This window comes from Trachypithecus francoisi, unplaced genomic scaffold, assembly GCF_009764315.1.
Source record: "Trachypithecus francoisi isolate TF-2019V2 unplaced genomic scaffold, Tfra_2.0 Lachesis_group0, whole genome shotgun sequence".
In the NCBI taxonomy this organism is placed as follows: Eukaryota; Metazoa; Chordata; class Mammalia; order Primates; family Cercopithecidae; genus Trachypithecus; species Trachypithecus francoisi.
The window spans coordinates 4,828,332-4,853,699 of record NW_022681453.1 but is presented as its reverse complement, the minus strand read 5'-3'; the positions used below and the strand labels follow the sequence as shown (position 1 = coordinate 4,853,699).

Below are 25,368 nucleotides of genomic sequence, written 5' to 3'. Positions count from 1 at the left end.
AGTGGCAGTCCCATCCCCCTCCCCATATACCTTCCACCTCCTGTTCCTTGTATGCCATACCACCATGTACTCTTTTTTTGTTGTTTTGTTTTGTTTTTTGAGACGGAGTCTCTGTCACCCAGGCTGGAGTGCAGTGGCGCGATCTTGGCTCACTGCAAGCTCCGCCTCCCGGGTTCATGCCATTCTCCTGCCTCTGCCTCCCAAGTAGCTGGGACTACAGGCACCTGCCACCACGCCCGGCTAATTTTTTGTATTTTTAGTAGAGACAGGGTTTCACGGTGTTAGCCAGGATGGTCTGGATCTCCTGACCTCGTGATCCACCCGCCTCTGCCTCCCAAAGTGCTGGGATTACAGCCATGAGCCACTGCACCTGGCCTCCACCATGTACTCTTCAGGGACTGATCAGCACTTTGATTTTGGTTTGATTTGCAATCAGTTTGGAGGGAAAAAGGCCACTTTCAAAGACGTATTTGAGAGAGTGCACAATGGAATGCCTTCAAAGACCTGAACTCATCACCCTAGATTTTATTTATTTAGTTTTTGGTAAATGTTCCTCAAATCCTTAGCAAATCAATATTAAGCATTCATTCAGTGCTTACATATGAAGCATCCTGCCACCATCGCAGGGAATCATGATAAAAGCGATTAAGTGTTGTCCTCTTACTATGTGCCTCACCTGACCCAACATGCTACCCATGTACTAACTTATTATTCACTAAAGCCCTTTAGTAGGTATGATTGTCATCACCATTTTAAGGATGAAGAAATGGAGTCACTTGACCAAAGCTAAGGAATTGGCCAAAGTCACAACACAGGAAGCAGGAAAACCGGCCTGCAGAGCCCCTGTTCTTCCCGAATACTGCACAGAACTGCCCAGAAAAATAGAGCCCAGCAACCTCTCTAAGAAAAGGAAGAATAAAAGTTGGCTGCTGGAATGTGTGTTTGAGAAAGAGAGAAAGTGCAAGCGCGCTGGGATGCTCTTGGACTGTGCTTGTAACCAAGGTCCCTGTGGACAGGAACCACTCCAAACCTTCCTCTGGAAGGGAGACTGCCAGGCATGGTGTGTGTATTAGTGTGCTAGGGCTGCTATAACAAAGTACCACAAACTAGGTGGCTTAAAACTACGGATATTTATTCTCATATAGTTCTGGAGGCCAGAAGGTCAATCTCAAGGTGTCAGCAGGGCGATGCTTCCTCTGAGACTCTGGATAGAATCCCTTCTTGCCTCTTTCTAGTTTCAGGTGGTGGCTGTCCATCTTGGTTTTCTTTGTTTTGCAACTGAGTCACTCCAATCTCTGTCTCTATTATTGTTTGTTTGTTTGTTTTTGAGGTGGGTCTTGCTCTGTTCACGCAGGCTGGAGTGCAGTGGTGCAATCATAGCTCACTGCAGCCTCAAACTCCTGGGCTCAAGGGATCCTCCAGGCTGTCTTTATCTTTAAATGATGGTCTTCCCCTGAGTCTGTTTGCATATCCACATGGCCTTAATATTATGTAAGGACACCAGCCATTGGATTTAGGGCCCATTCTAATCCAGTATGACTTCATCTTAACTTGATTACATCTTCAAAGACTCTGTTTACAACTAAGGTCACATTCCTAGTCACTGAGGGTTAGAACTTTTTGGATATAACATTTCTTTTTAGAAGACACACCTCAACCCATAACAGATGGAAGTAAAGGTGATCTGAGACTTTAGAAGGAGCCCCTGGATGCAGACCCTTTCAGACAAGGTATAAATGAAAGCATGACCCAGTGCAGGTGGGGACATCTCCAGGAAGGACTAGGATTAGAAAAGCCAAGAGAGAGGGAGAGGGTGCTCTGGAAAGGTAGCTTGTGTGCCAGGGCATGGAAGCGAGCAGCCCAGCCTAGGGCAGTTAGCACATTAAGTCAGGGTAGACTTGGGGTTGAGGTTACAATGGTGGGTGCAGGCCAGATTAGAGATCGTCACTTATGGGGACTTCATTCTAAAGCGGTGAGTCTCAAACCTGAGTGTGCCACGCTAATCCCCTACAGGACTTGCTAAGACCACACCCAGAGTTTTGATTCAGGAGGTGTGGGGTGGGGCCTGAGAAGTTGCAGTTCAACAAGTTCCACATGATGCTGATCCTGTTGGTCCAGGGACCACACTTCGAGAACTCTTTAGCTGCTGAGCGGAACCACTGAAGGTCTAAGGGATGCAGGTAGGAAGTGACATGTAGATCAGATGACAATCACTAGGATACAGCTGACCACTAAATAGGAGATTGATGCCGGGACCATCAATTCTCTCCAAATGCCTGAAAGTCTCATCAGGACCAGATAAAATGGAGCAGTGTTCTTTAGAAGTGTGCTGACTTCAGGAGCCTGGAGTTTCTGGTGAATCAGGTTATGATGATACCTTAGAAAGTGCAGGTGGCAGGTCTACCCTCTGCTTCAGCAGGTGCAACTGATAAACTCCATGGTGACACAGTATGTGCTGTTCTTCAAGAAGGAACACTTGGGCTGGGCGTGGTGGCTCATGCCTGTAATCCCAGCACTCTGGGAGGCCAAGGAGGGTGGATCACCTGAGGTTGAGTGTTCAAGACCAGCCTGACCAACATGGAGAAACCTCGTCTCTACTAAAAATACAAAATTAGCTGGGTGTGGTGGCACACACCTGTAATTCCAGCTACTCAGGAGGCTAAGGCGGGATAATTGCTTGAATCCAGGAGGTGGAGGTTGCAGTGAGCTGAGATCGTGTCATTGCACTCCAGCCTGGGCAACAAGAACGAAACTCAAAAAAAAAAAAAAAGAGTATCCAGAAGGAACACTTGAAGAAGGCAGCTTGGACTAAAATAATTTTTAAAGAAAATTCCTTCCTTGCTTCCTGTTACATGGATAACTACTTTGTTTTATAATGACATTTATATATGCACCAAGAAGTTAAAACTGCTCTTTCTAATAGCAACTCTACAACATCATGTCCTGTTTTCAGTGAAAGCTGTTTATAGTAAACAACAAAGCTTTGTTTTCATGTTAATGGATCAAAGATTTTTCTTCCAGTAGGTGTCTGTACTATCTTTACATTAGGCACTACCCACTTTTTTTGAATATTGCATAAAATCACCAAAATTGCATAAAGTCAATTTGAAATATTAAAATACTTAAATATTTTCCAATATTTGAAAGATTGGGTAAAGTCATTGAAATATTAGGTGTGTTAGAAATGAACCCAAGGAACTTGATGAGGGATAGAGAATAGGTATTTATGTGTTCTAAGAGCACATGTAAAACATCAAACATCCTGGCCGGGCACAGTGGTTCATGCCTGTAATCCCAGCACTTTGGGAGGCTGAGGCGGGTGGATCACGAGGTCAGGAGATCGAGATTGTCCTGGCCAATATGGTGAAACCCTGTCTCTACTAAAAATACAAAACATTAGCCGGGTGTGGTGGCGGACGCCTGTAGTCCTAGCTACTCTGGAGGCTGAGGCAGGAGAATGGCGTGAACCCGGGAGGCAGAGCTTGCAGTGAGCAGAGATCGCGCCACTGCACTCCAGCCTGGGTGACAGAGGGAGACTCTGTCTCAAAAAAATAAAAATAAAAAAAGATCTAACATCCCCTTTAAACTCTCTCAAAACACCACAAAAATGTGGAGCAAATAAAAGAGCAGGGATGGTATCCTGGAGAAACCTCGCTGTGCACCACCACACAGAGGAGTCTCCACAGACATGATTCTGCCCAAAGCTCCTCTACAGAAAACACTTTCCATTTATCTTCCTCTCTGCGGTGTCTGTCATTGGTTGCTAAGTGCTGGTCCTTCCTGTTGTGTTAGTGCCGATTGTGACAAGGTTAAATTTCCTGTTCTCAGGCTGGCAGTGCAGGTGGGTGGGGACGAGCTCACAGGTAATTCCAATCTCCCTCCATGCATCTTGGGACTCACTGGTCTAACAGCTCCTAAATGTTGCCTCCAGCATTCACATTTGGTAGAAAACATAAATGTCAGACTATTCCAGTAAAAGCAAACTTCTTCATTTTATAAGGTTACTTTTATGAGTCAAGCTTGCTTGGAGACAAGTAAACAACTCATTTGTGAATAGAAATTGCTGTGCTATCTTATGTTCCAGACGGAGACTGCATCAATATATTATATTATACCCTGGAATCATCTTATTGCATTTTCCTTCTCTCGAGCAAGGCCAGATAAAGCAAATACAGTTTATGGAACAGAAGTCAGTTACCTTCTGATCAGGCCCAGGCAGTAGGGCCCAAGGAGCCCTTTGCGTGCAAATGCTTTGCTTTCTCAGGCTAGGTAGCAGTGGAGAGGACAGCCAGAATACTGTGTATCCTCTCTCTCAGCCAACCCTGGGTCCCACATTCTTCATTTGGGGTAGGAAGTGAGAGGAAGTGGCCAGAGGCAGCTGCCCCCTCCAGGTCCCCTCTGGCCTCAGGCAGGGATAATCAGAAAAGGCTGGTTGAGAGCGGGACATGAGGCTTCAGGTTTCCTTTTCTCCTGCCTGGAGCAATGGGAATGGGCTGGGTCCTGGCCTGTCTCCCTGTTCCAGGTGCCTCAATGATTTCAGCATCCTTCCAGCTACCTTCATTTATTTTAACAAATATCTAATATTTGTCTCTAGCAGGCCGTGTGCTAGTGCCATGAAGAGATAAAGACACTTTGCGCCCTGTAGAAGCTGACCATCTCATTTGGGATAGGCAAGCACATGGGCACAGTGGAAAGAAAATTGGCTGTTCAAGAGCTTTGACACAGCTGCCTATGGTCAAGTACTGAATCGAGAGGAGAGGGCAGGTGGGTTCCCATGTGAGATCAGCAAGGCTGCAGAGGCCAGCAAGACAGGAGGTGGGAGCAAGAGCCGCATTTTCTGGGTACTGGCATATGTCGGGCAGAGTGGTCAATACTTGCAGGAGCTCACAGCCAGCCTGGACACTGGGTGTGGTAGGCTGAGTAATGCCCCCTCACACACCCCGTGCCCAAAGATGTCCACTTCCTAATCCCTGGCATCTGTGAATATGTTATTTTACATGGCAAAAAGGATTTTGCCAATGTGATTAAGGATCTTGAGATGGGGGTATTATCCTGGATTATTCCTGTGGGCATAATGTAATCACAAGGTCCTGTGAGAAGCAGACAGTGGTGTCATAATCAGAAGATGCTATGCTGCTTGCTTTGATGGAGGATGCGGTCATGAGCCAAGGAGCACAGGTGGTCTCTAGAAGCCAGAAATGGATTCTCCCCTAGAGCCTCCAGCAGGAACAAAGCCCTGCAGACACCTTAATTTGAGCCCAGGGAGACCTATTTCAGGCTTCTACCCTCCAGAACCATAAGTGAGTAAGTTTGTGTTGTTTTAACTCACTAAATCTGAGGTCATTTATTATAGCAGCAGTAGGACACAATAATGATACAGAATTACTGTGATCCTTAATGTCACGTTCTGTGTGGGCATGTGCCCTTGGGATGACCATAGATCGCATACATCCCATACACGGCCATGGTACAAGACTCCCTTTTTTTTTTCCGGACAGGGTCTCACTCTGTTAGCCCAGCCTGGAAGGCAGTGGTGCAATCAGGGCTCACTGCAGCCTCAACTTTCCTGGGGTCAGGTGATCCTCCCATCTCAACCTCCCAAGTAGCTGGGACTACAAGTATGTGCCACCACATGCAGTTACTTTATTTTTTGTAGAGATGGGGTCTCATCACGTTGCCCAGGCTGGTCTTGAACTCCTGGGCTCAAGCAGTCCTCCAACCTCGGCCTCCCAAAGTGCTGGGATTATAGGCGTGAGCCAACATGCCCAGCCAAGATTTCCTTTCGTAATTTGACTTTTCTGGCTAGACACATCCTGAACAACCATGGCAAGTCAGCCAGAGTGGACTTGTTATGGCTACTGTCTCCAACCACTGTGGGACTATCTCTGTGAAACATTCTTCAACTGAGGCACCATCCAAAAAGGCAAATAAAAGCCGAGGTTGCATAAGTGTCATACATCTCTGGGGTGATATACTGCTTAACAGCAAGTGAGATCAAGGGTCAGGCTGGATTTGGGCGAGTGTGTGTGTGTGTGTGTGTGTGTGTAACCTTCCATGCCTCATAACATCAGTCATTGTGTGCTGATTATTTACATGCAGTCTCCAGCAGAACAACCTAGGTCCTTAAAGGATGAGTCTGCAGCCAAGCCAGACTTCTGGCAGTTAACAATCATGACCCACCACCGCCAGTCCTGATGTGGGACATTACTAATGCTCTGTGATTACATGCATCCTTGGCTATGACTCCACATGTGGAAAGCCAAGTGGAAAATGTTGTGGGCTGGTAAAAAAAATTGTAGTTTAAAAACAATTTATTATAAAAAATGGTAAAACAACATTCCTACTGGCTAGCTCATCCGGGTGCAGTTAGCTTAGGAGATTGGGGCAAAGTGCCAAGGAGGTCAAAGTCAAAGCTTTAACCCCAGGCCTAAGTGGCCTTTCCCACCCCATGCTAGACCCAGACTCTGCAATCGGAGTCTGCGGACCGGGTGGGTGCTGTGGTGGGTGGTGGGGTGGAGACTGTAGGCACATCTGTGCCATTTCAGCATGAACATTGCCTGGAAGGAGAGATTCCTGCCTGTCCTGTGCTTTCAGAATTGTTATGTTTCATCCTTAGGGCAGTGTGAGGGCACTGAAGAGATCCTAGTATAATCTTGCAAATATCCCCCTCCCTGCCATTCTTTCCTAATGCCTATAAAAGCCCTTGGGAGCTTTCCTTACAGGAAAATTAAGACTAGTTCACTTGAGTATTTTATTACTTATCCTCTCCCTCTATGTTCATTGCAGCCTTTTTAGTTCTCCAGTTTTTGTTTCTATGGACTATTTAATGTCTTGCTTTCCTAGTCTTCTGAATGATCACCTCTGAATTATTGACATTAATGGAGAGAGAGAGACCTCAAGAGCAGTAATTAGATAAATTATGTTGTATTAACGTGCTTTATAGATTGAGAAGTCACAAAGGAATAAAGTTTTTCTTAGTAGAGTAAGTGCTCTCCTAACTGCCTTGTGGCCTAGAGGACAGGGCTGCATGCTTGCTGTCAGACCCATGGTGGCCTGAACCCCAGGGCATGGGATCCTGCCTAGTGGCCTGTATGGGCCCAGCCTGATGCTTACCTAAAGCCAGCTGCTTTGCTCTCAAACTTGCATATATCAGATGTACTTAGTACCTAATTACATAAGTAAATATTGTATAAACTGGTGAAGAGCAGGTACAAACAAAGACGTCATGTCCATGAAATCAAGTTAAATGCTTTAGAAATTTAGCTGCTGAATTGGTGTCAATAAGCCAAGATTAGGCAAGAAAAAGTAAAAGCAGAGGATTGTTCAGCGTATTCTTTGCACGCTCATTCCACTCTAAGTAAACAAAAATGCAAACCACAAACAATTCCCCATGGGTGTGTTTTCTTGCTAGAAAGACTGTGATATGGTTTGGATGTCTGTCCTCTTCAAGTCTCATGTTGAAATGTGCTTCCCAATTTGTAGATGAGGGGGCCCTGGTGGGAGGTGACTGGATTATGGAGGTGGGTCCCTTATGAATGGTTTAGCACCATCCCCTGGTGATACGTGAATGCTTGCTCTGAGATCTGGTTGTTTAAGTATGTGGCAGCTCCCCGCTTGCTCTCTTGCTCCCGTTCTTGCTATGTGACATGCTGGCTCCCTGCTGCCCTCTGCCATGATTGTAAGCTCCTTGAGGCCTCACCAGAAGCAGATGCCAGCACCACACTTCCTGTGGAGCCTGCAAAACCATGAACCAATCAAAGCTCTTTTCTTTATAAATTACCCAACCTCAGATATTCCTTTTTAACAATGGAAGAAATGACTAATGCAGACTGCAAGGAGCTCCAATTAAATGGCCTTGGCCCTATATCAAAAGATGGATGATAAATGTACACTTTCAGATTTTATTTTAAATTGAAGCAATTAAGGTATGGGCATAACTCCCCACTCCCCATATGCTTTGATCAACTGTTTAAAGTATGTTTCCAACCACTGGTCTTGACCTGGTCAGAGGGTGTTTTGTTTAAGTGGCCAACTCCTAAACAACAGCGGATTCCAGAATGGGTTGACTTTCTTATGGAGTGTGTGCACTTAAAGATTTCGGCTAGTCTCTCAAAATGTTAGTGAAAGGCCGACCTCTCACCAAATGCTGCATGCAGAGCCAGTGGTCCCAGAACTTGCTGAGTGGCAAGAGGAGACTTGTCTCCAAGTAAGGGGCAGCCTCGAATAGTCAGGAGCAGGGCAAACATTGTGGGGATGATCCAGGCACCCCTGGGAAGCATAAGATCACTCAGCACAATCCAAAATCTCCCACCACTCCAACTGTGGGTCCTGAGGCTATGCCATGTAATATTAGAAAAGTAAAAGCCTCATTGGTTATGGAAAGGTAGTGTAATGCCAGGTAAGAGAGGCATCAGGTGGGGTCAGTGAGGGAACACAAATCGTGGTCTGTGATCTCGCCTACAATTAGCAACAAAACAAAACACTTCCTCCACTCCACTCCACCCGACTCTAGCTAGCACTTAGTTCTTCCTTGAATTTACTACCGTAGCTATTGCTGCATTTCACCACCAGAGGGCAACAGTGTTTTTAAAATGAAAGATAACTTTGCTGTGCCAACAGCTCACCGAATCAAAGAATTTCAGAACGAGAAGAGGTCTTCAACATCATTTAGTCTAAAGGCTTTCAAAACTTTTTAAAGCTGCAACCCACAGCAAGAACTGCATTTCTCATCATGACCTAGGTCATACATATATATCTGAAACACATTTGGAGACACTACTTACCCTTGCTTTTGCAATGCACTCTAATCGTTTGTAGTCTATACCATTTCGTTTAAAAAAAAACCCAAAAAACAAAAAACGGATCCCACACTAAACTGACTTTATAACCCTAGTGAGCTCTTAGTTTGAAAAACCCTGACTTCATCTCAGCCTCTCATCTTACAAAGGAATGCAGTGACCCCTAGAATGGGGAGGGACACCCATGAGCTACACTTCTCTCCCCTACCTGGCGACCTGCTCGCCCCTCAGGGTCAGTTCTGGATGGATGATAGACATTGTGCGGCAGCTGAACACTCAGTCCAACAATGCTCTGGCTGGGTAGAGTGCAAACCTGAGTTTGGAGATCAATCGTGGTTCACTTTTTTCCTTTTTTTTTTTTTTGAGACAGATTCTCGCTCTGTCACCCAGGCTGGAGTGCAGTGGCATGATCTTTGCTCATTGCAACCTCTGCCTCCCAGATTCAAGAGATTCTCATGCCTCAGCCTCCTGTGTAGCTGGGATTATAGACATGCACCACCATGCGTGGCTAATTTTTGTATTTTTAGTAGAGATGGGGTTTCACCATGTTGGCCAGGCTGGTCTCAAACTCCTGACCTCAAGTGATCTGCTTGCCTCAATCTCCCAACATGCTGAATTACAGGCGTGAGCCACTGCACCTGGCCCATGTTTTACTACTCCCCAGTGCTATGACTGCTCTTATAATGGAGGCCGGAATTTCTTATGACTACACTGAAAGCTCCATGTAGGTGTGTCTGCACTCTTCACTCAGGCAGCAGAGTGCTTCAAAACTGAAGGAATCTCAAAGAGGCCTTCCCTAATGACCCTATGTTAAATGTGAATCAGGCCACACTATCTAGCCCAGTTCCTGGCACAGAGTAAGCATTCAATACATAGCTAATGGATGAACAGACTACCCCTGAACTCTCATTTTTATACTTTCTAATTGGCACTCATATCATCTTATATGACTCTTCAGACCACCTGACATCGTTGGCAGAACATGAATCATTTCCATTCCAAACAGGGAAATAGGCAGAAAAGACTTAAATAACCTTCCCCAAAGCCATTGGACTAAATGATGTTTAAGACCTCTTTAAGATTTATATAACTTATATAAAATTCCCAGCCCTTGCGTCCTCATTGGAGCAATGCAGGGGCTGGGAATTTTTACTTCATTCACTCAGGTTTTGAGAGCTAGTTTGATTATTTTATGAAGGATGTCAAGTATCTTATTTTATTTTCAAGGGGTGACTAAGTGCATGATAATGCCAGTTATTTTTATTTATTTATTTATTTTTTGAGATGGAGTCTCGCTTTGTCGCCCAGGCTGGAGTGCATTGGCGCGATCTCGGCTCACTGCAACCTCCGCCTCCGGGGTTCAAGCATTCTCTATCTCAACCTCCCGAGTAGCTGGGATTACAGGCGCCTGCCACCACACCCGCTTTTTTTTTTTTTTTTTTTTTTTTTGTATTTTTAGTAGAGAAGGGGTTTCACCATCTTGGCCAGGCTGTTCTTGAACTCCTGACCTTGTAATTTGCTCACCTCGGCCTCCCAAAGTCTGAGATTACAGGCGTGAGCCACCGCGCTCGGCCTGTTATTCCTTTTTAAAATGGGTTTGGAAGGGGAAAAAAAAATCTCTGGGATTGAAAACTGGTGTACATTAGAAATCTGAGTGAGCGTGGTTTTCTGTAGGTTGCCCCTGGTAACCAGGGAGCAAATCCTCAAAGGCCCCTTCTTTAGGCTCTGGGCATTGGCTACTCTCCTACCTTGATAGAAAATTCTCAAGCTCCATTATCTCACTGCTCTGTTGGACAAGGAAAACTGAACTTTTTTGTATCTCAGACAGCAAGGATTGTTAAGACAGATGACAAGACGGCCGGGCGCGGTGGCTCACGCCTGTAATCCCAGCACTTTGGGAGGCCCAGGCGGGCAGATCACAAGGTCAGGAGTTCGAGAACAGCCTGACCAACATGGTGAAACCCTGTCTCTAGTAAAAATAGAAAAATTAGCCGGGCATGGTGGCAAGTGCCTGTAATCCCAGCTACTCAGAAGGCTGAGGCAGGAGAATCGGTTGAACCTGGTAGTTGGAGGTTGCAGTGGGCCGAGATCACGCCCCTGCGCTCCAGCTCTAGGCAACAGAGCAAGACTCTGTCTCAAAAAAAAAAAAAAAAAAAAAAAAGTGACAAGAATAAGTTGCTCCTTCCTTCCTTCTTCCTTCCTTCCTTCCTTCTCTCCTCCCTCCCTCCCTTCCTCCCTCCTTCCTTCCTTCCTCTCTCTTTTTCTTTCTCTCTCTCTCTCTCTCTCGTTTTTTCCCCATAGGGTCTCACTCTCTTGCCTAGGCTGGAGGGCAGTGGTGCATTCTCTGCTCACTGCAACCTCCAGGTCCTGGGGTCCTGGGCTCAAGCGATCCTCCCATCCCAGTCTTCTGAGTAGCTGGGACCGCGGGCCCACACCACCACATCGGCTAATTTTTAAAAAAATTTTTAAATTTTTTTATTTTTGGCAGAGACAGTGTTTTGCCATGTTACCCAGACTGGTCTACAACTCCTGAGCTCAAGCGATTTGCCCACCTCGGCCTCCCAAAGTGCTGGGAGTACAGGCATGAGCTACCATGCCCCGCCAGGTTGCCTTTTTCTTTATTACTTTATTTTATTTATTTTATTTTGAGAGGGTGTTTTGCTCTTGTTACCCAGGCTGGAGTGCAATGGCGCAATCTCTGCTCACCGCAACCTCCGCCTCCCAGGTTCAAGCGATTCTCCTGCCTCAGCCTCCCAAGTAGCTGGGATTACAGGCATGCATTACCACACCCAGCTAATTTTGTATTTTTAGTAGAGACAGGGTTTCTCCATGTTGGTCAGGCTGGTCTCGAACTCCTGACCTCAGGTGATCCACCCGCCTCGGTCTCCCAAAGTGCTGGGATTACAGGCGTGAGCCACTGCGCCTGGCCAGGTTGCCTTTTTCTAGGAACAATTTGATTTAATCATTCAATAAATATAGCCGTGCTGGGTGCAGGAATAAGTTTTGAAGAACCGAGGTTGAGCGTTTTGAAGGACTTTCCAATGGTGTTCAGCACTGTTAAATGAAAATCCTGCTGCTTTGCTTTAAAACTCCTCCTATTTATTAAATACATGCGATACTCAATTCCAGATTCTTTGAGGCCGTGTGTCTGCAGGCCTTGTGGAATATCTGGGGGTTGTAGAAGGAGCAACTTTGCTTTTGGGACAGACTTAATGTAGTTCTGTAACTTTTGTAATCTATATGATGAAGAACGCAAAGTAGCTGCACACACACAAGACAATACCTACAGTCAATGCCTTGAAATCAGCAACCAAAGGGTTGCAAAGTTCTCATTCATTCGGTTCATATAGAACGCTGACCCCCGATTAACTCACTTCTATTAGATCAAAGCAGACGCTAGCATTAGCAGGTTTCTGCCCAGGTCTACGCGTAAATTCCAACCACATTACCCTGAAGCCCTAGCGTGGTGGCCTGCAATTAACAAGAAACAGTCGTCCGCGGTATGGTATGGCTACTGGCTTAGATTTTGGAAATCCCGCCCAAAACGTTGGCTGCAGTCACTAGCAGGGCGCGCGCACAATAAGCACCCCCATAGCAACCAGCTCTGGGTACTTCCAGACAAAATTAAATTTTGCCCTTTCAGCCTGTTCCTCAATTTCCCAAAGCATCACTCTCCCAGGTATAGGAGCAGTCAAAAGCGCTGCCCTATGAAAAACCTATGGCCTCATAAATGCTGGAAGGAGCGAGCCAGATTTCTGCGGACGCTGTGCACCGAAGGGCCCCTTCCACGCCCTGGGACACTTCCGGGGCGCCGCCCAGCTGGGATCACTCCTGGCGTGCGCACCGCACCTTCCCCGGCAGATCAGCCGTTGGGCGGGCAGGCGCGCGCACCCAGGTGTCACCGTCCAGCGCCGTGCGCGGACAGCCAGGCGCGTGCCCCGGCGCGTCGCTCCGCACTCACCCACGCGCGGCCCTCCTGCACCTCGGCCAGCACTCGCAGCGCGCTGGGCGAGCCGGCCCGGAAGTTGAAGAAGTGAAGCGCCGCGCGTGCCGCCTGCTGCAGGAGCCTGCGCGGGACTTCCGCATGCTGAGGCTGTCCAGGGTCCTCGGCGCCCCTGGACCCCGCGGGCGCCACCACCGGGGCTAGCAACAGTAGCAGCGCGAGCAGCGGGGCGGTGGGGCGCGGGTTCCCGGGCCCGGACCGGGGAGCGGGCGGCGGTTGCCGGCGGGGCTGCATGGACGCGGGAAAGTTGGCGCGGCACCCGACAGACCCGGGCTCGGAGCGGGCGGTGCCGGCGCTCGCGGAAATAAGGCCGTGGTGGGCCCCTCCCCTCCGCCCCCGGGGCGAATATCTGGAGCGAGCTCGGGTCCCCGTGGGGCCACTTCTTTTCCACGCTTCCTGCAGCCGTTGGGCTCTCTCTGCCCCTCCGCACTGCCCCGGCTTGGTGCCAGGATGCGGCGTCGCCTTCTCGGCGCGGGGCCGGGTGTTTCTGGCCCGGGCCACGAGGGGAGAGGGACGGGGTTGCAGGGACAGTGGGGACGCCTCCCTCGAGGGATCGCGGCCCGCCCATGCGACCTCGCGCCGCGCCCCTAGCCCAGCTCAGGGATTCGGCGTTTCCCCTGCGGTTTCGCAACCCTGGGGTTTTAAGGGAAACTGCTTGGGTTCTCCAAGCCTTAGGGCTGTGATTTCCCAGCAGGTGAAAGGGGACCAGCGCAGAAAGGGGCAGGTCGCAGCGGGCATTGATGGGGCTCCTCGTGGCGTAGCCGCTGTGGAAGTGGGAGAAGTCGCCAGAGGGCTGGGGCTGGAGACGAGGCTGAAGGTGGACACCAGCAGGGAGCCCGGGACTACGGAGCCAGTGGCTGGGGACGGGCCTGAGCACCTGCAGGTCCTGCCCAGGAGGAGAGGCGCTGAGGAGGGAGGAGTGGGCAGCAAGGCAGGGTAAGATAAGGCCTGAGAGTCCCATTGGTCTCAGAAGCAAGTAGGTCATTGATACATTGATAACCCAGGTGCGAGGCAGATTTAAAGGCGGGGGGTGGAAGTCGGATTCCTGCGGGGTGAGGCATGGATGTGCTTCAGGGAACGGAGGCAGCAAGTGTTGGCAACCTTTCTTTTTTTTGAGACCGAGTCTTGCTCTGTTGCCCAGGCTGGAGTGCAGTGGCGCGATCTTGGCTCACTGCAACCTCCACCTCCCAGGTTCAAGCAATTCTCCTACCTCAGCCTCCCGAGTAGCTGGGATTACAGGCGCCTGCCACCATGCCCGGCTAATTTTTGTATATTTAGTAAAGATGGGGTTTCACCATGTTGGTCAGGCTGGTCTCAAACTCCTGACCTCGTGATCCCCACGCCTGGGCCTCCCAAAGTGCTGGGATTACAGGCGTGAGCCACCGTGCCCGGCAGCAACTCTTTTTAGACAGGTGGCAGTGAAGGGCTGAGATAGCCATTGTTTTTAAACCACAGACAAGAGAAAAAGCCCTGGAGAACCAGGGCTCAGAGAGGAGAACTGGTACTGCTAGGCAACATCCATCCATTTCTCCATCCTGCATTTTGTTCAGCGGTCTACCCCTGCTCCAAACCTGGACCCCAGTGCTGTTGTGGGACTAAAGGAAATCCCTTCTTGCCAGTGAGTGGTTGAGACTGGGCACGTGCCAGTTCTCCATAGTGAGCAAAGCCTGTGACTTGATGGACGTGGTGCCATCTCTGGAAAGATCCTGTCTCACTGCACTTCTTCCTCTGGCTGTTGTCTGTCCCTTGTCTGTCTTTCCTTCCTTCTGTAGATAATTGTAAAACACCTACTCTGCCAGGCCCTGGGGAAATGAGGGTGAACAATCTTAAACATGTCTGCCTTCCTGGAGCACACCTAGGCAAGTGGGGCCCAGACAGTCAATGAGGCCGAGGGAATGTGCCCTATGTTGGACTCAGTTACATGCCAGGGAGAAAAATTAAGCCAGAAAAAGAAGTGGGAAGTTGGGAGGTGGTTAATCATAAAAGGTGTGGTCAGGGCAGGCCTCTCTGGGGAGGTGATACTTGGGTGAGGACGTGAAGGAGGTGAGGGAGCCAGGTGGACATGTATGCAAAAGCACTGTAGGCAGAGGGAACACAAATGTAGAGGCTGGGGCAGGAGTCTACCTGGCATGTTTGAAGAAAAGCAAGAAAGTCTAGCTGGAGGCAGAAGCCAAGAGGAAGAGTGCAGGCCCTTGATAGGCCCCAGTTAGGTCTGGCTGTGCTGCCCAGAAGCATGCCCCCGTCTTGCTGGCTGCCTGAGAATGAAGCCCATTTCAAGAGTGGCAGAGCAGAGAGAGGGGAGGGCCCTGGGTTCCTGATGGCATTGTTGGACACAGGAATCAGCTGATCCTGGAGCCTATTTCTTATTATTTCACTTCTTTGAAGCTGGAGTTGCTGTTTCTTGCCCTCAGAGGCAGCCTAGCACAGGTAATCACCTCCCAGAACCCAGTCATCTCCCCATAGTTTGTTTTGTGCTGTGATAATAGAATACCTGAGACTGGGTAATTTATAAGGAACAGATATCTATTTCTTACAGTCCTGGAGGTTGGAAGTCCAAGATCCAGGCACCACCAGATTTGGGGTCTGGTGAGGGCTCAGCTCTGTCTCCCCTTCCAAAGTGGGGCTTTGCATGCTTCATCCTCTGAAGGGGAGGAACACTATATCCTCACATGCTGGAAGAGCGGGAGATAACCCACTCTTATGACCTAAACACCTCACTCTAGGCCCCACCTCCCAACGTTCTTTCATTGGGAATTGAGTTTCATCATGAATTTGGGAGGGTACAAAAACACCCAAACTATAGCACCCTCCAAGAGGTTATAGTAGCAGACTTGAGAATGATCACCTCCAGGTTTTATAAAGATTAAATTTTCCTCATTTTACTTCAGTGCTTTGTCCCCCATGAGTATGTTAGGTTGCTTTTAACTGTATGTAATGGAAAACCTGATTAACAATGTGGGCTATTTATTGGTCTGGAGTGGGAGATCTCAGTGAGTTTCTGAAAGACCCAGGCTCTCTCCATCCTTCTGCACAGCCATCCTCAGCTGGCTGGCTTTTTGTCCATGGACTTGTAGTTTCATGGTTATAGAATGGCTGCCACAGCTCCAGACAGCACATCTTCACGTGCTGCAGCCAAAAGCAGGTAGCAGGGAATAGGTTGCCAGAGTGGAAAGTGGAAAGAGAGCTGGACATTATGCACCTGTTTGTTTTTTGCATCAGTAAGAAATGTCTTTTCCAGAACCTCCTGCCTATACCTTTCTTCCCCTGAGACCTTCCTTTATACCAAATCAGCCACATCTGGGTTACACTGGCAAAGCCTAGCTGCAAGGGAGGCTGGCAAACTGAGTATCTGTCATTTTTCAGAGTCAATGGTCTGGTCTGTAAACTAGGATTAAATTTAACTGCATGGAACAAACACCCGAATGACATTGGCTTAAACAGGAGAGGAACTTATCTCTCACATAAAGGAAGTTGTAGGGTAAAGGTGGGGTGGTGGACAATCTGTGGTTGGTATTGGCAGATCCATGAGGTTGTTAGAGGTCCAGGCCTTTTCCAGATCTCTGCTCCCACATCCTAAGGGTGTACTCCTTGCCCTCAGGGTCCAAGATGGTCACTAGCCATCAGCAGGGCTCCCTTTATGGATTTCCTAGAAGTCTCACGGGGCACTTATGCCCTGTATCTTATTGGCAAGAACTTGGTTGCAAAGGAAGCTGGGAAATGTAGTTTTTATTCACGGTGGCCATATGCCAAAATAAAACTCAGGATTTTGTTACTAAGGAAGAAGATTGTGTCTTACGTTGGGTATCCTAGAAGCAGGCCTGGAAACAAAGATTGTTCACAGAAGAAATGCTCCTAGAAGAATTCAGTAAGGAGCTAGAAGAAGGATAGCCATGCAAGGATCTCAGCTAGTTATATGACAGGTAGGTTCAGCCTGACCTGAAGGGGAACTCTCAACTGTAAACGATGCCTCTGAGATGTCCCTGCCCCAGGCAGGGTATCTGGGCTTCCATTCTTCTATGCCTGTCAGCCACTGGCTAAGAGCCATCCTTGTTGATAACCCAGGTACTTCAGTCTTTCTGTAGGTGGGCATAAAAGGGCAGTAGTACAAGAACAGCCCTCCCAGAAGAGCTGCAGGAGCCTCAGGTCAGAAGCAAAAGTATGCCAAGTGGAAGGGGCAGACTCAGAGAAAGGGATCCAGGAATCTCTGCAGAGCCCCAGTGGGGTCCCTGCAGGGACAATGCCTAGTGGGAAGGAAGTAGCCACCTCTGTCACTGAGGCGAGGAGGGGAAGGGTGGGAATGGCTGATAGTGGCCAACAGGCAGCCTGTGCAGCATGTGTGCAGTTCTTGCCTATGAGATAGTGAGAATCGTGGAAAGTCATAAGCAAGAGGGAAGACAGAAAAGACCGGGAGACCAAGTGCTGCTGTGTGAGCTCCGGGCGCTCTTCCAAGTTTAGGTGTTTTAAATAGTGACAACAGTTACAATGGGGGCAAATTGATGCTGATCAGGAACACATGTAGACATTTAATTATAGTATTTGTTTTATAAACAGGGATTTTCTGGAACACAGAGTATTTCCTTTGCAAGAACTGTCCATATTCTTTGCCCACTTACCTGTGGGATTGTTGGATTACTGGTTGATTTGTAGAAGCTCTTTCAATACGAGGGAAATCAGGCCTTGGTCTGTCATGGGTATCCCTGTTTTTTCTCAGTTCATAGACAGATTTTGTGTGTTCACAGATTGTTCTTCCTTGCCACGTACTGTGTCGGGAGTGGTATTGCTAACCACGTTCTCCAAAAGACCTGTCATCATATCCCACCCCCAGCGCAGGGCTGCTGGAAGACTGTGCCACATGGGAGGGGAGGAAAGTATCAGCCAGCAGGTTCTGCTGCAGCCTCTGCACAGAAGCAGATGTGTCCCCACAAGGGTGTCATGATATATTATGTTCCCTAGTTCCTTTGTCATTGCTCAGGTTATCATGAGCATTTTAGAAAACTTACTTTGTGTTTAAGAAACCTAGTGATATATGAAGCTATAATGACTTTTAATCATATGAAAAGATAGTACAGACTGTGAGAAGGGAAATTGACATGACCTGTTTGGTGGACTATTTGCAATATCTATTGAAATTAGAAATGCATATGGCTTTGACCCAGCAATTCCACCTTGAGAGTTTATACTAACAATACATTCACACATGTACATGAAGAAGTATGTCCATCATTTCCACATATGGATTGTAAACTCCTCCACGGAGGTAACACTGAATGTCTCATTTTCTTCTCTGTCTTCCCTAGAACAGTGACTGGCACACAATAGGCACCAATACAGATTTTTTTTTTTAAATAATGAAGAGTTAAGGGCTGGGAAAACCCGTGTTTCATGGTTGAATAATTATGGTACCTCCATAGAATGGAATATTGTACAATCATGAAGAAGAGGTATATTGAGGTGTGTGTGATACTGAACCATCTCTAAGGTATAATGTTAACAGCAAGGTGTAGAGTAGGGCAAGTAGTATGCTGCTGTTTGTTTAAAAAGAAAAAAAATAACATACATAGATGTGGAAATATGCAAAAACAGTCTCTGCGAAGGTTTACAAGAATTGCCCATAGAGGTTGAGAGAGAAACTCTTCACCATAGGCTGTCTTTTTGTGGTGGTTGCTTTTTTCATGTGTGTATAATGTATGTTACCTATTCTAAATAAGTAAATAAATGAGGTGCTGTTTCCGAGTGCACTTCAATCAGTTTCTCCTCTGGTAGGGAAGACCGCCACAGGAGCTTTCCAGTTCTGTGGTTCCGCGTTGCCAGAGCAAGCCTGCCTTGCTTGTTGTGTAGTTCCGGCTTGTCTCCCTTTCTCTGAGTCTTGCCTTGCCACACTCTTTCTTGCCTCGGACCTAGTCATGTTTCCTCACATTGAAACTTCCAGGGAAGGAGCTGCTGAGCAGATGCACACTGTAGTGTCAGTGGCTATCATGGCTCACTGCATTGCTCATCTCGGAAGTATTGTTATTTAAATAGGGACAAGGTCTTGAGCCAAGATACCTAAGTTCTGACTGAGCATATTGCAGCACTGGCTCCTGTGCCCTATGCTAGGTAGAGGTATCCAGCAGCCCCTGAACAGCTGTACTTGCACCCCTCCTATCCTCTTGACTACATAAAGAGGCCCGAGAGCAGAGAGAAAGGGCTCTGAGAGGCATTGGCTGTTTATTTTCCTTGTCTTGACCAACTCGGGCTGCCATAACAAAATACCTCAGACTGGGTGGCTTAAACAACAGAAATGTGTTTTCTTATGAATTGGAAGCTGGGATGTCCAAGATCAAGATGACGGCTGATTCCGTTCCTGCTGAGGCCCCTCTTCCTGACATGGCCTGGAACAGTGTGCTCACACAGCAGAGAGGGAAGCAGCAAGCCTCTATGTCTCTTCTTATAAGGATGCTAATCCCATCATGGGATTAGGAATTATGGTTAGACTTCATCTAACCCTAATCGCCTCCCAAAGGCCCCACCTCCAAATATCATCACATTGGAGGTTAGGGCTTCAACACATGAACTGGGGGGGACGCAATTCAGTCTATAGCAAACCCCTCCCAGAGGGCCTCCCGGCAGATGAGAGGACTGGGCATGAGGAGACCGGGTGGTTGGCTGTGGAGAAAGAAGGGCATAGTGACACTGCCATCCTGGCTACCTTTGGCCACCCCAGCTTGTGGAATGTAAGAAGGCCCAGGAACCAGCTCCCATGCACCTCAGGCCCCAGGTTTTCTTAGCCAAGCCCTGAGAATACCTCAAGAACAGGTGAGGGCGTGTGGACGCAGGTGTGCGGGGGGCCTCCCAGCAGCTGTCCCTGCTTCCTCCTAATGCTGCTCTGATTTTCGCCTTTGCTCACGTCTCTCCGGTGCTGCTGAACACACCCCGTTCTGGCGATCTGACTGGAGAGAGACAGTGTCACTGTGGTGGGCTCAGGGATAGACTCGGGACCCTATTTGGACAAGTAAGTCAGGAGAAGCGGTTGGTGGAGTCTTGGAGGGAAGTTGTCTTGCTCTTCTGAGAGTGTGTGCTCTCGCTTCCTCTGCCGTGCGTGTGAGAGGAAGCCTGTGCCCCAGAAGCTGGTGGTGCCATCTTGCCTCCTCAGGAAACAGGGCGCAGGATGGTGTCGACTCAGTGGAAGGCAGAGATGAAGCTCAGAAAGAAACCAGGCCCTTGGGGGTGTTACTAACCCACTGGACTGTGACCCATTTGAAGCCTGCCCTGTCTCTAGGCTTTTTATTGTAAGAACCAGTAAGTCTGTTTCATGGTTAAAGCTAGCATGAGTGTGGTTTTATAAGTTTGGTTGAAAATTCCTAATGGATTGCTGAGGCGGTTAGTATTGGCAGGAAACACAGAGATCTAAGGCTGCCTCGTACTGGGGGTGGGAGGTGGGAGGCAGTGGGGAGACTGTGCCAGGTGTGGTGGAAGCCAGACACAATCTGGGAACACCACAGCTGCTACCTGCGTTGGGACTACCATATCTTCAGGGTCCACCAGTTTTGGGATGACCTAGCTGGAGAAGGGACATTTCCCTTCACCAGCAACTCCCAGCCATGGCAGTAGTGCCTTGTCAGCCACAGGGGCCAGGCCAAGCCATGACCCCAGGTCAGAAGTGACTGCTCCCAGGCTAGACAACTGTCTGTTCCCATTTGAGCATCATCTCTCAGCTCCACAAGCCCTGCTACCCTCTCTAAGGCTGTAAGGGAGAGCAGGGTCGGGGGGAGAGAGGAAAAAAGACCCTGGGGAAAGAGAAGGAATCCCTGAGATAGAGGCTTTAACCTACATCGTGGCTGAGAGTCACATCAGAGAAGACAGCAGAGTCACTGGGGTGGATGGAGTCTTTTGCAAAGGTACCCTTAGTTGAGACTGTTTTCTCCTCTCTCCTTGTCCCTGCACTCACCAGTGTAAGCACTCACACAGGGGCTTGGAAAGCAAAGTTGATACCAGTTATTAGAAAAGATAAAAAACGTCTCCTATTTGTGCATGAGTGTGACTGCCCAAGGTGATACTAGAAGCTTCTTCCTTCTAGATGTGCATTTAGAAAGATGTGCACACAGACCGTCTCTGGAAGGACAAATCAGAAATGACTAACAATGGTTAGGGGAAGAGAGAGGATGCTTGGGGTCAGAGGGGCTTTCTCTAACTGTTAAGTCTTTGGGTTCTTTTCTGTTATCATTTGTAGGTAGCACAGTGGCTCAGAGAGTGGACTTGGAGCCAGGCTGCCCGCTTTGTAGCCCAGCTTGACCTGTGTGATCCGAGGTGAGTTATTTCATCTCTCTGTGTTTTGTGGTACTTCCTACCTCATTGAGTTGTTTGTGAGGTGCAAACAACTCACTATCTGTATACGTAAAGCATTTGAGGACAATGCCTGGCACAAAGTAATGGCTATGTAAGTGATTGCTATTATTAGTATTATTGCCATTACTTCAAAATTAGATACAATCTCGAAAAACATGCAGTCACCTGTGGATTTCATTTCACAAAGGGTGAGAAGGAATGGCAGGGACTGAAACCTACTAGGCCACTAAATAAAATCTCAGCTATTACTTGTAGCCCCTGTCACCTAGTCTTTCATTAGAACTATTTGCAGTTAAGAAAATAAGAATCTGTAATCATTTTTGGTCTTCCCCTTGTAGAGGTGAGGGTGGGTGAGGTTGGCAAGAAGAATAGGGAAATCCAGCCTTAACTATTGAAATCTGATTAACCAAAGATAGGGTGTGGCTGAGATGATTCTTATCTCAGAGCTTTGGAACCAGAATGCTGGTGGAGAAAAGGGAGCTCTCCTGGTTCCTTGGGCCTGCATCTTGCATGCTCTGAGGGGAACTCAGCTTTTGTTTAGGTGAAGCCCTGTAGACCTACACATTTACCATGCTGTGTTCCTGGGCCCATAATGCCTGTCCTGAAGCCCTTGTAGGAAGGCACTTAGCTGTCCACAGAAAGAACAGAGCCCCTGATCAATGGAGCAAGCTGCGTTGCTAGAGCATTTGGCTTACTGGTCTCTCCTGTGAAGGTGCTTGGGACTCATATGGGGAATTCACAATGTCCTAAATATTGTGCCTGTAAGCTACCTGAGGTTTATGTGGCTGTGTTGAGTCCCCAACAATGGTATTTTGCTTTAGGAGTGAGACCCAGTACTTGGAGCCTTCAACATTATGCCCACATCCCATCAGACTCTCAGCAGGAAGCAAAGACCGCGGTGCAGAGGACCCTAGAATCTGCATCTGGGCTGCAATGCAACAGTGAACTAGAGTTTTCTGAATCCATGAGGTTAAAGAATAAGCCTTTCCAGCTTGAATCTAGTGAGACTGAATTCTTTGGGGATGTGGAACTGGAGATGAGGTTCTTTCTAAAAGAGGTGCCACAGAAAACAGTGGTTGCATTTATTGCTGTCACCAAGGAAAGATTTCACATGACATAGTTTAGGTAGAGACTGACATGGATGTGTTTGAAAGTGTCAACACCCAAGGGGATAAGGTAATCAACGCTGTCCAAGAGAGCTTTCTGATGACAATGATCCGTATCTGCACTGGCTACATGTGGCTCCCAAGTGCTTGAATTATGGCCAGTGCAGTCTAAGAACAGAATTTTTAATTGTATTTAATTTAAGTTGATTTAAATATACATAGCCACATATATTTACATGGTGTCTGATGGTAACTATATCATACAGCACAGTTGTAGACAACCGGCTTTTCCCTGTAGCACTTCGTTTAGAAAGAGAATATTCTGGGGAGCTGTGTTTCAGACATGATGCTATGTGCTTTCTCTTACAGAATAATCTTGTTTAATCTCCACGAGTTTGAGGACTAAACTGGGTGCCAGAGAGAAGTTAAGTAACTTGCTGAGATTGTGTCAGTAACAAGGGAGCAGGGAAGAGATTCAGGCTCAGGTATGGCCCACCCAAGTACTGCTTGTACATTCCACAACTGGGGAGACTCTAATTTACTTAAGGGTTTAGATTACAGCAGCAAAGTGAATTGAGGGCCAGGAAATGTGGCTTTGTGTTTAGGTAAGTTGAGATATTTCACTTCAAGAGAAGAATACTGAAGAAGTCACTTGGTATTTAGAACTATATTCAAAGATCATTTCCTTTTCTTTTTTTTTTGCTTGAGATGGAGTCTCGCACTGTCGCCTGGGCTGGAGTGCAGTGGTGTGATCTTAGCTCACCTCCCGGGTTCAAGCGATTCTCCTGCTTCAGCCTCCTGAGTAGCTGGGATTCCAGGTGCCCACCACCACACGCAGCTAATTTTTTGTATTTTCAGTAGAGATGGGGTTTCACTATGTTGTCCGGGCTGGTCTCAAACTCCTGACCTCAGGTAATCCGCCTGCCTCGGCCTCCCAAAGTGCTGGGATTACAGGCGTGAGCCATCATGCCTGGCCTCAAAGATCATTTCTTAGAGAACAGCTGGCTGTCTCTGTCACCATTCATGAAATCTTCATTTTATTCTGGTTTGCATAAGGGCTATGGAAGAATGTGATAAAGTCTTGTTTCTGACATGAGCATTTCTCTTCACATCTCAGGGAGCCTGGTTGGACTTCAGACCCCTGTGAGGCTGACTCTATAGTCCTAGAGAAACTCAGCAGCCAGGAACTTAGGACCATTTGTGTGTGGCATTTGGGCTAACCAGATTGGTGGCTTCTAAAGAAGATGGAAAGCATCAAGTTTCCTGTATTTAAATTATTTGGTGATCTCAATACTGGTTGTTAGCCAAAGTACACAATGGAGACAGCCTATTCGCTCTACTACTTTTGATGTAGAAATATTACTAAGCTTGAGCTGATTAATAGAACTGTTAGACATTTCTGTGCTCCCCTTACCAGTGGCATGAAACAATTCTTTTGAAACCTGCCATGTGTTCACATTTAAAACTAAAAGTAATTTAGATTACATGGATTTGAGAAGCCCATGTTGACACATAATTGCCAACAGATGGGTTTTCAAATGTAATGAAGTAAAAATGGTCAGTACCCCATGTGTTGGATTTTGCAATTTTCCAAAGTAAGCCCTCAGTTTTGGCATGTCATGCTAGTTAAGAACACAATGTATTTATAGCTCAATTATACATTTTCTGATGAATTTGGCATGGTATTTTGTTTTTCCATCAGTCACTTAAGACAGGACATTTGCCATTCCAAGAATGAATTAACACTCTTCTAAGTGATCTATAAACTGAGATGTAAAATAAATTACAAATTGGGACTGTTTTAGTTTTCCAAGCAACGGATATTTAAATAAAGCTTGAAATCATAAACCTTATTTCCTGTTTGAGAAGATGCTATATTCATTACAGAGTGAAATAAATGATTTTAACTTTTTTTTTCCAGCAATAATAGTTAGAATCTTATGTTCTTCAAAGAAAATTCGTAACACTTGTTAATATTTGTATGCCATGAACTTTCTGGAATGACTGATTTATGCAATTCTGTTTATGACACTGGCGTTCATCAGTCAAATTTGCATAGAGTATGTTATCAAGGCAAAGCACAACCAACTCTTCATACCACAGAGGAAGGCATCTGCTCCCATGTGGCAGCCTAGATAACAGGACAGTGTGTTAGAAAGCCCTTACTCTATTTTCCCGTCTTCACCATTATTTCTACAGGGTGCACAGCAGGGCATATGTATACTAGTGAGAGCAAACAGAAGTACTGATAAATAAATCACCTGACTAATAAATAGACAGCACAATCACCCAGACGACTTAGAATACATGAATACATACAGACAGAGGTTGGTTGATTCCTTGGAATGTTCTTATGACAGTGCTGATTTGTGCGTGTGGTTAGTTGTTAAAATTTGGTGCTCCTGCAGGAAGGATGATTGGTGCAGGCCTCTATTCAGCCATCCTGCCCCTAGTTCCTTGGAATGTAATGTGCGGTAGGTGGATCTTCAAGAAGCAGAAAAGCTGGATCTGTGGGCGTTCAGAAGAGTCAGCAAGTTGCGAGAACAGCAAGGGGCAGACTGGTCTAGGCAGATGGTGTGGGCTGAGTGAATGAATTGTAGGGAAGACCAAACAGAACAGCAGTGAAGCTGGCTGGAATCATGCCAGTGGCTACTTGGCAGTAAAGGAAAAAGGAGGAAAACCTTGAAGCCCAGCAATGGGCATTTGCTCTTAGAAGCTTCTCTAAAGTCCCAGCACACCTAGCCTTGAGAGGAGCCTACTGTGCACAGGGTGAGTTGGGTTGGATTCTTTTTTTTGAAACAAATGCTAGTGTAAACATGTTTTTCTCTTCAGTGGTAAATATCAGAATTATGATGAGGCTTTAGGATAAGGAGATACTATTGTTGGCTAAAATGAAATTCTATCTTTTGATTCTTAAAGAACTAAGAAGGATGGTACAGGGCAAAGAGCTCTGGTCTGAGAGTCAGAAGGCATGGGGTCTAGTCCCAGCTCAACCACTCAAACTGGCTCAGTCTCTTCTGTGTAAAGTGCGGGTTGTGGGAAGAATTACATGGTAATCAGAGGGAACTGCCGATTTGAAACACTGTAGTTTTATTCTCTTTTTCCTGTGCCTACCTAGTGCAGAGAACCTTGCTAA

General features: G+C 47.2%; 1 protein-coding gene and 1 long non-coding RNA gene across 3 annotated transcripts in view; one reads left to right on the top strand and one right to left on the bottom strand.

Moving 5' to 3' along the window:
• The window catches only part of RARRES1 (retinoic acid receptor responder 1), a 38,369-nt gene extending 25,061 nt beyond the window's left edge, over window positions 1–13,308 (bottom strand). Inside the window, exon 1 of the mRNA XM_033203075.1 lies at window positions 12,760–13,308. Coding sequence (XP_033058966.1) covers window positions 12,760–13,035 — 276 coding nt within the window. The 5' untranslated portion in view covers window positions 13,036–13,308. The remainder of the gene's footprint in view (window positions 1–12,759) is intronic.
• A 767-nt stretch (window positions 13,309–14,075) lies between these two features.
• Window positions 14,076–23,468, top strand: LOC117079326. Of its 2 annotated transcripts, XR_004435368.1 has the most exons (6): window positions 14,076–19,792; window positions 19,934–20,079; window positions 21,011–21,087; window positions 21,948–22,127; window positions 22,602–22,717; window positions 23,350–23,468. It is a non-coding gene; the product is annotated as an uncharacterized LOC117079326 (long non-coding RNA). The 2 variants fall into 2 exon arrangements; XR_004435366.1 differs by having other exon boundaries at window positions 14,076–20,079.
• The last annotated feature ends 1,900 nt before the right edge of the window (window positions 23,469–25,368 follow it).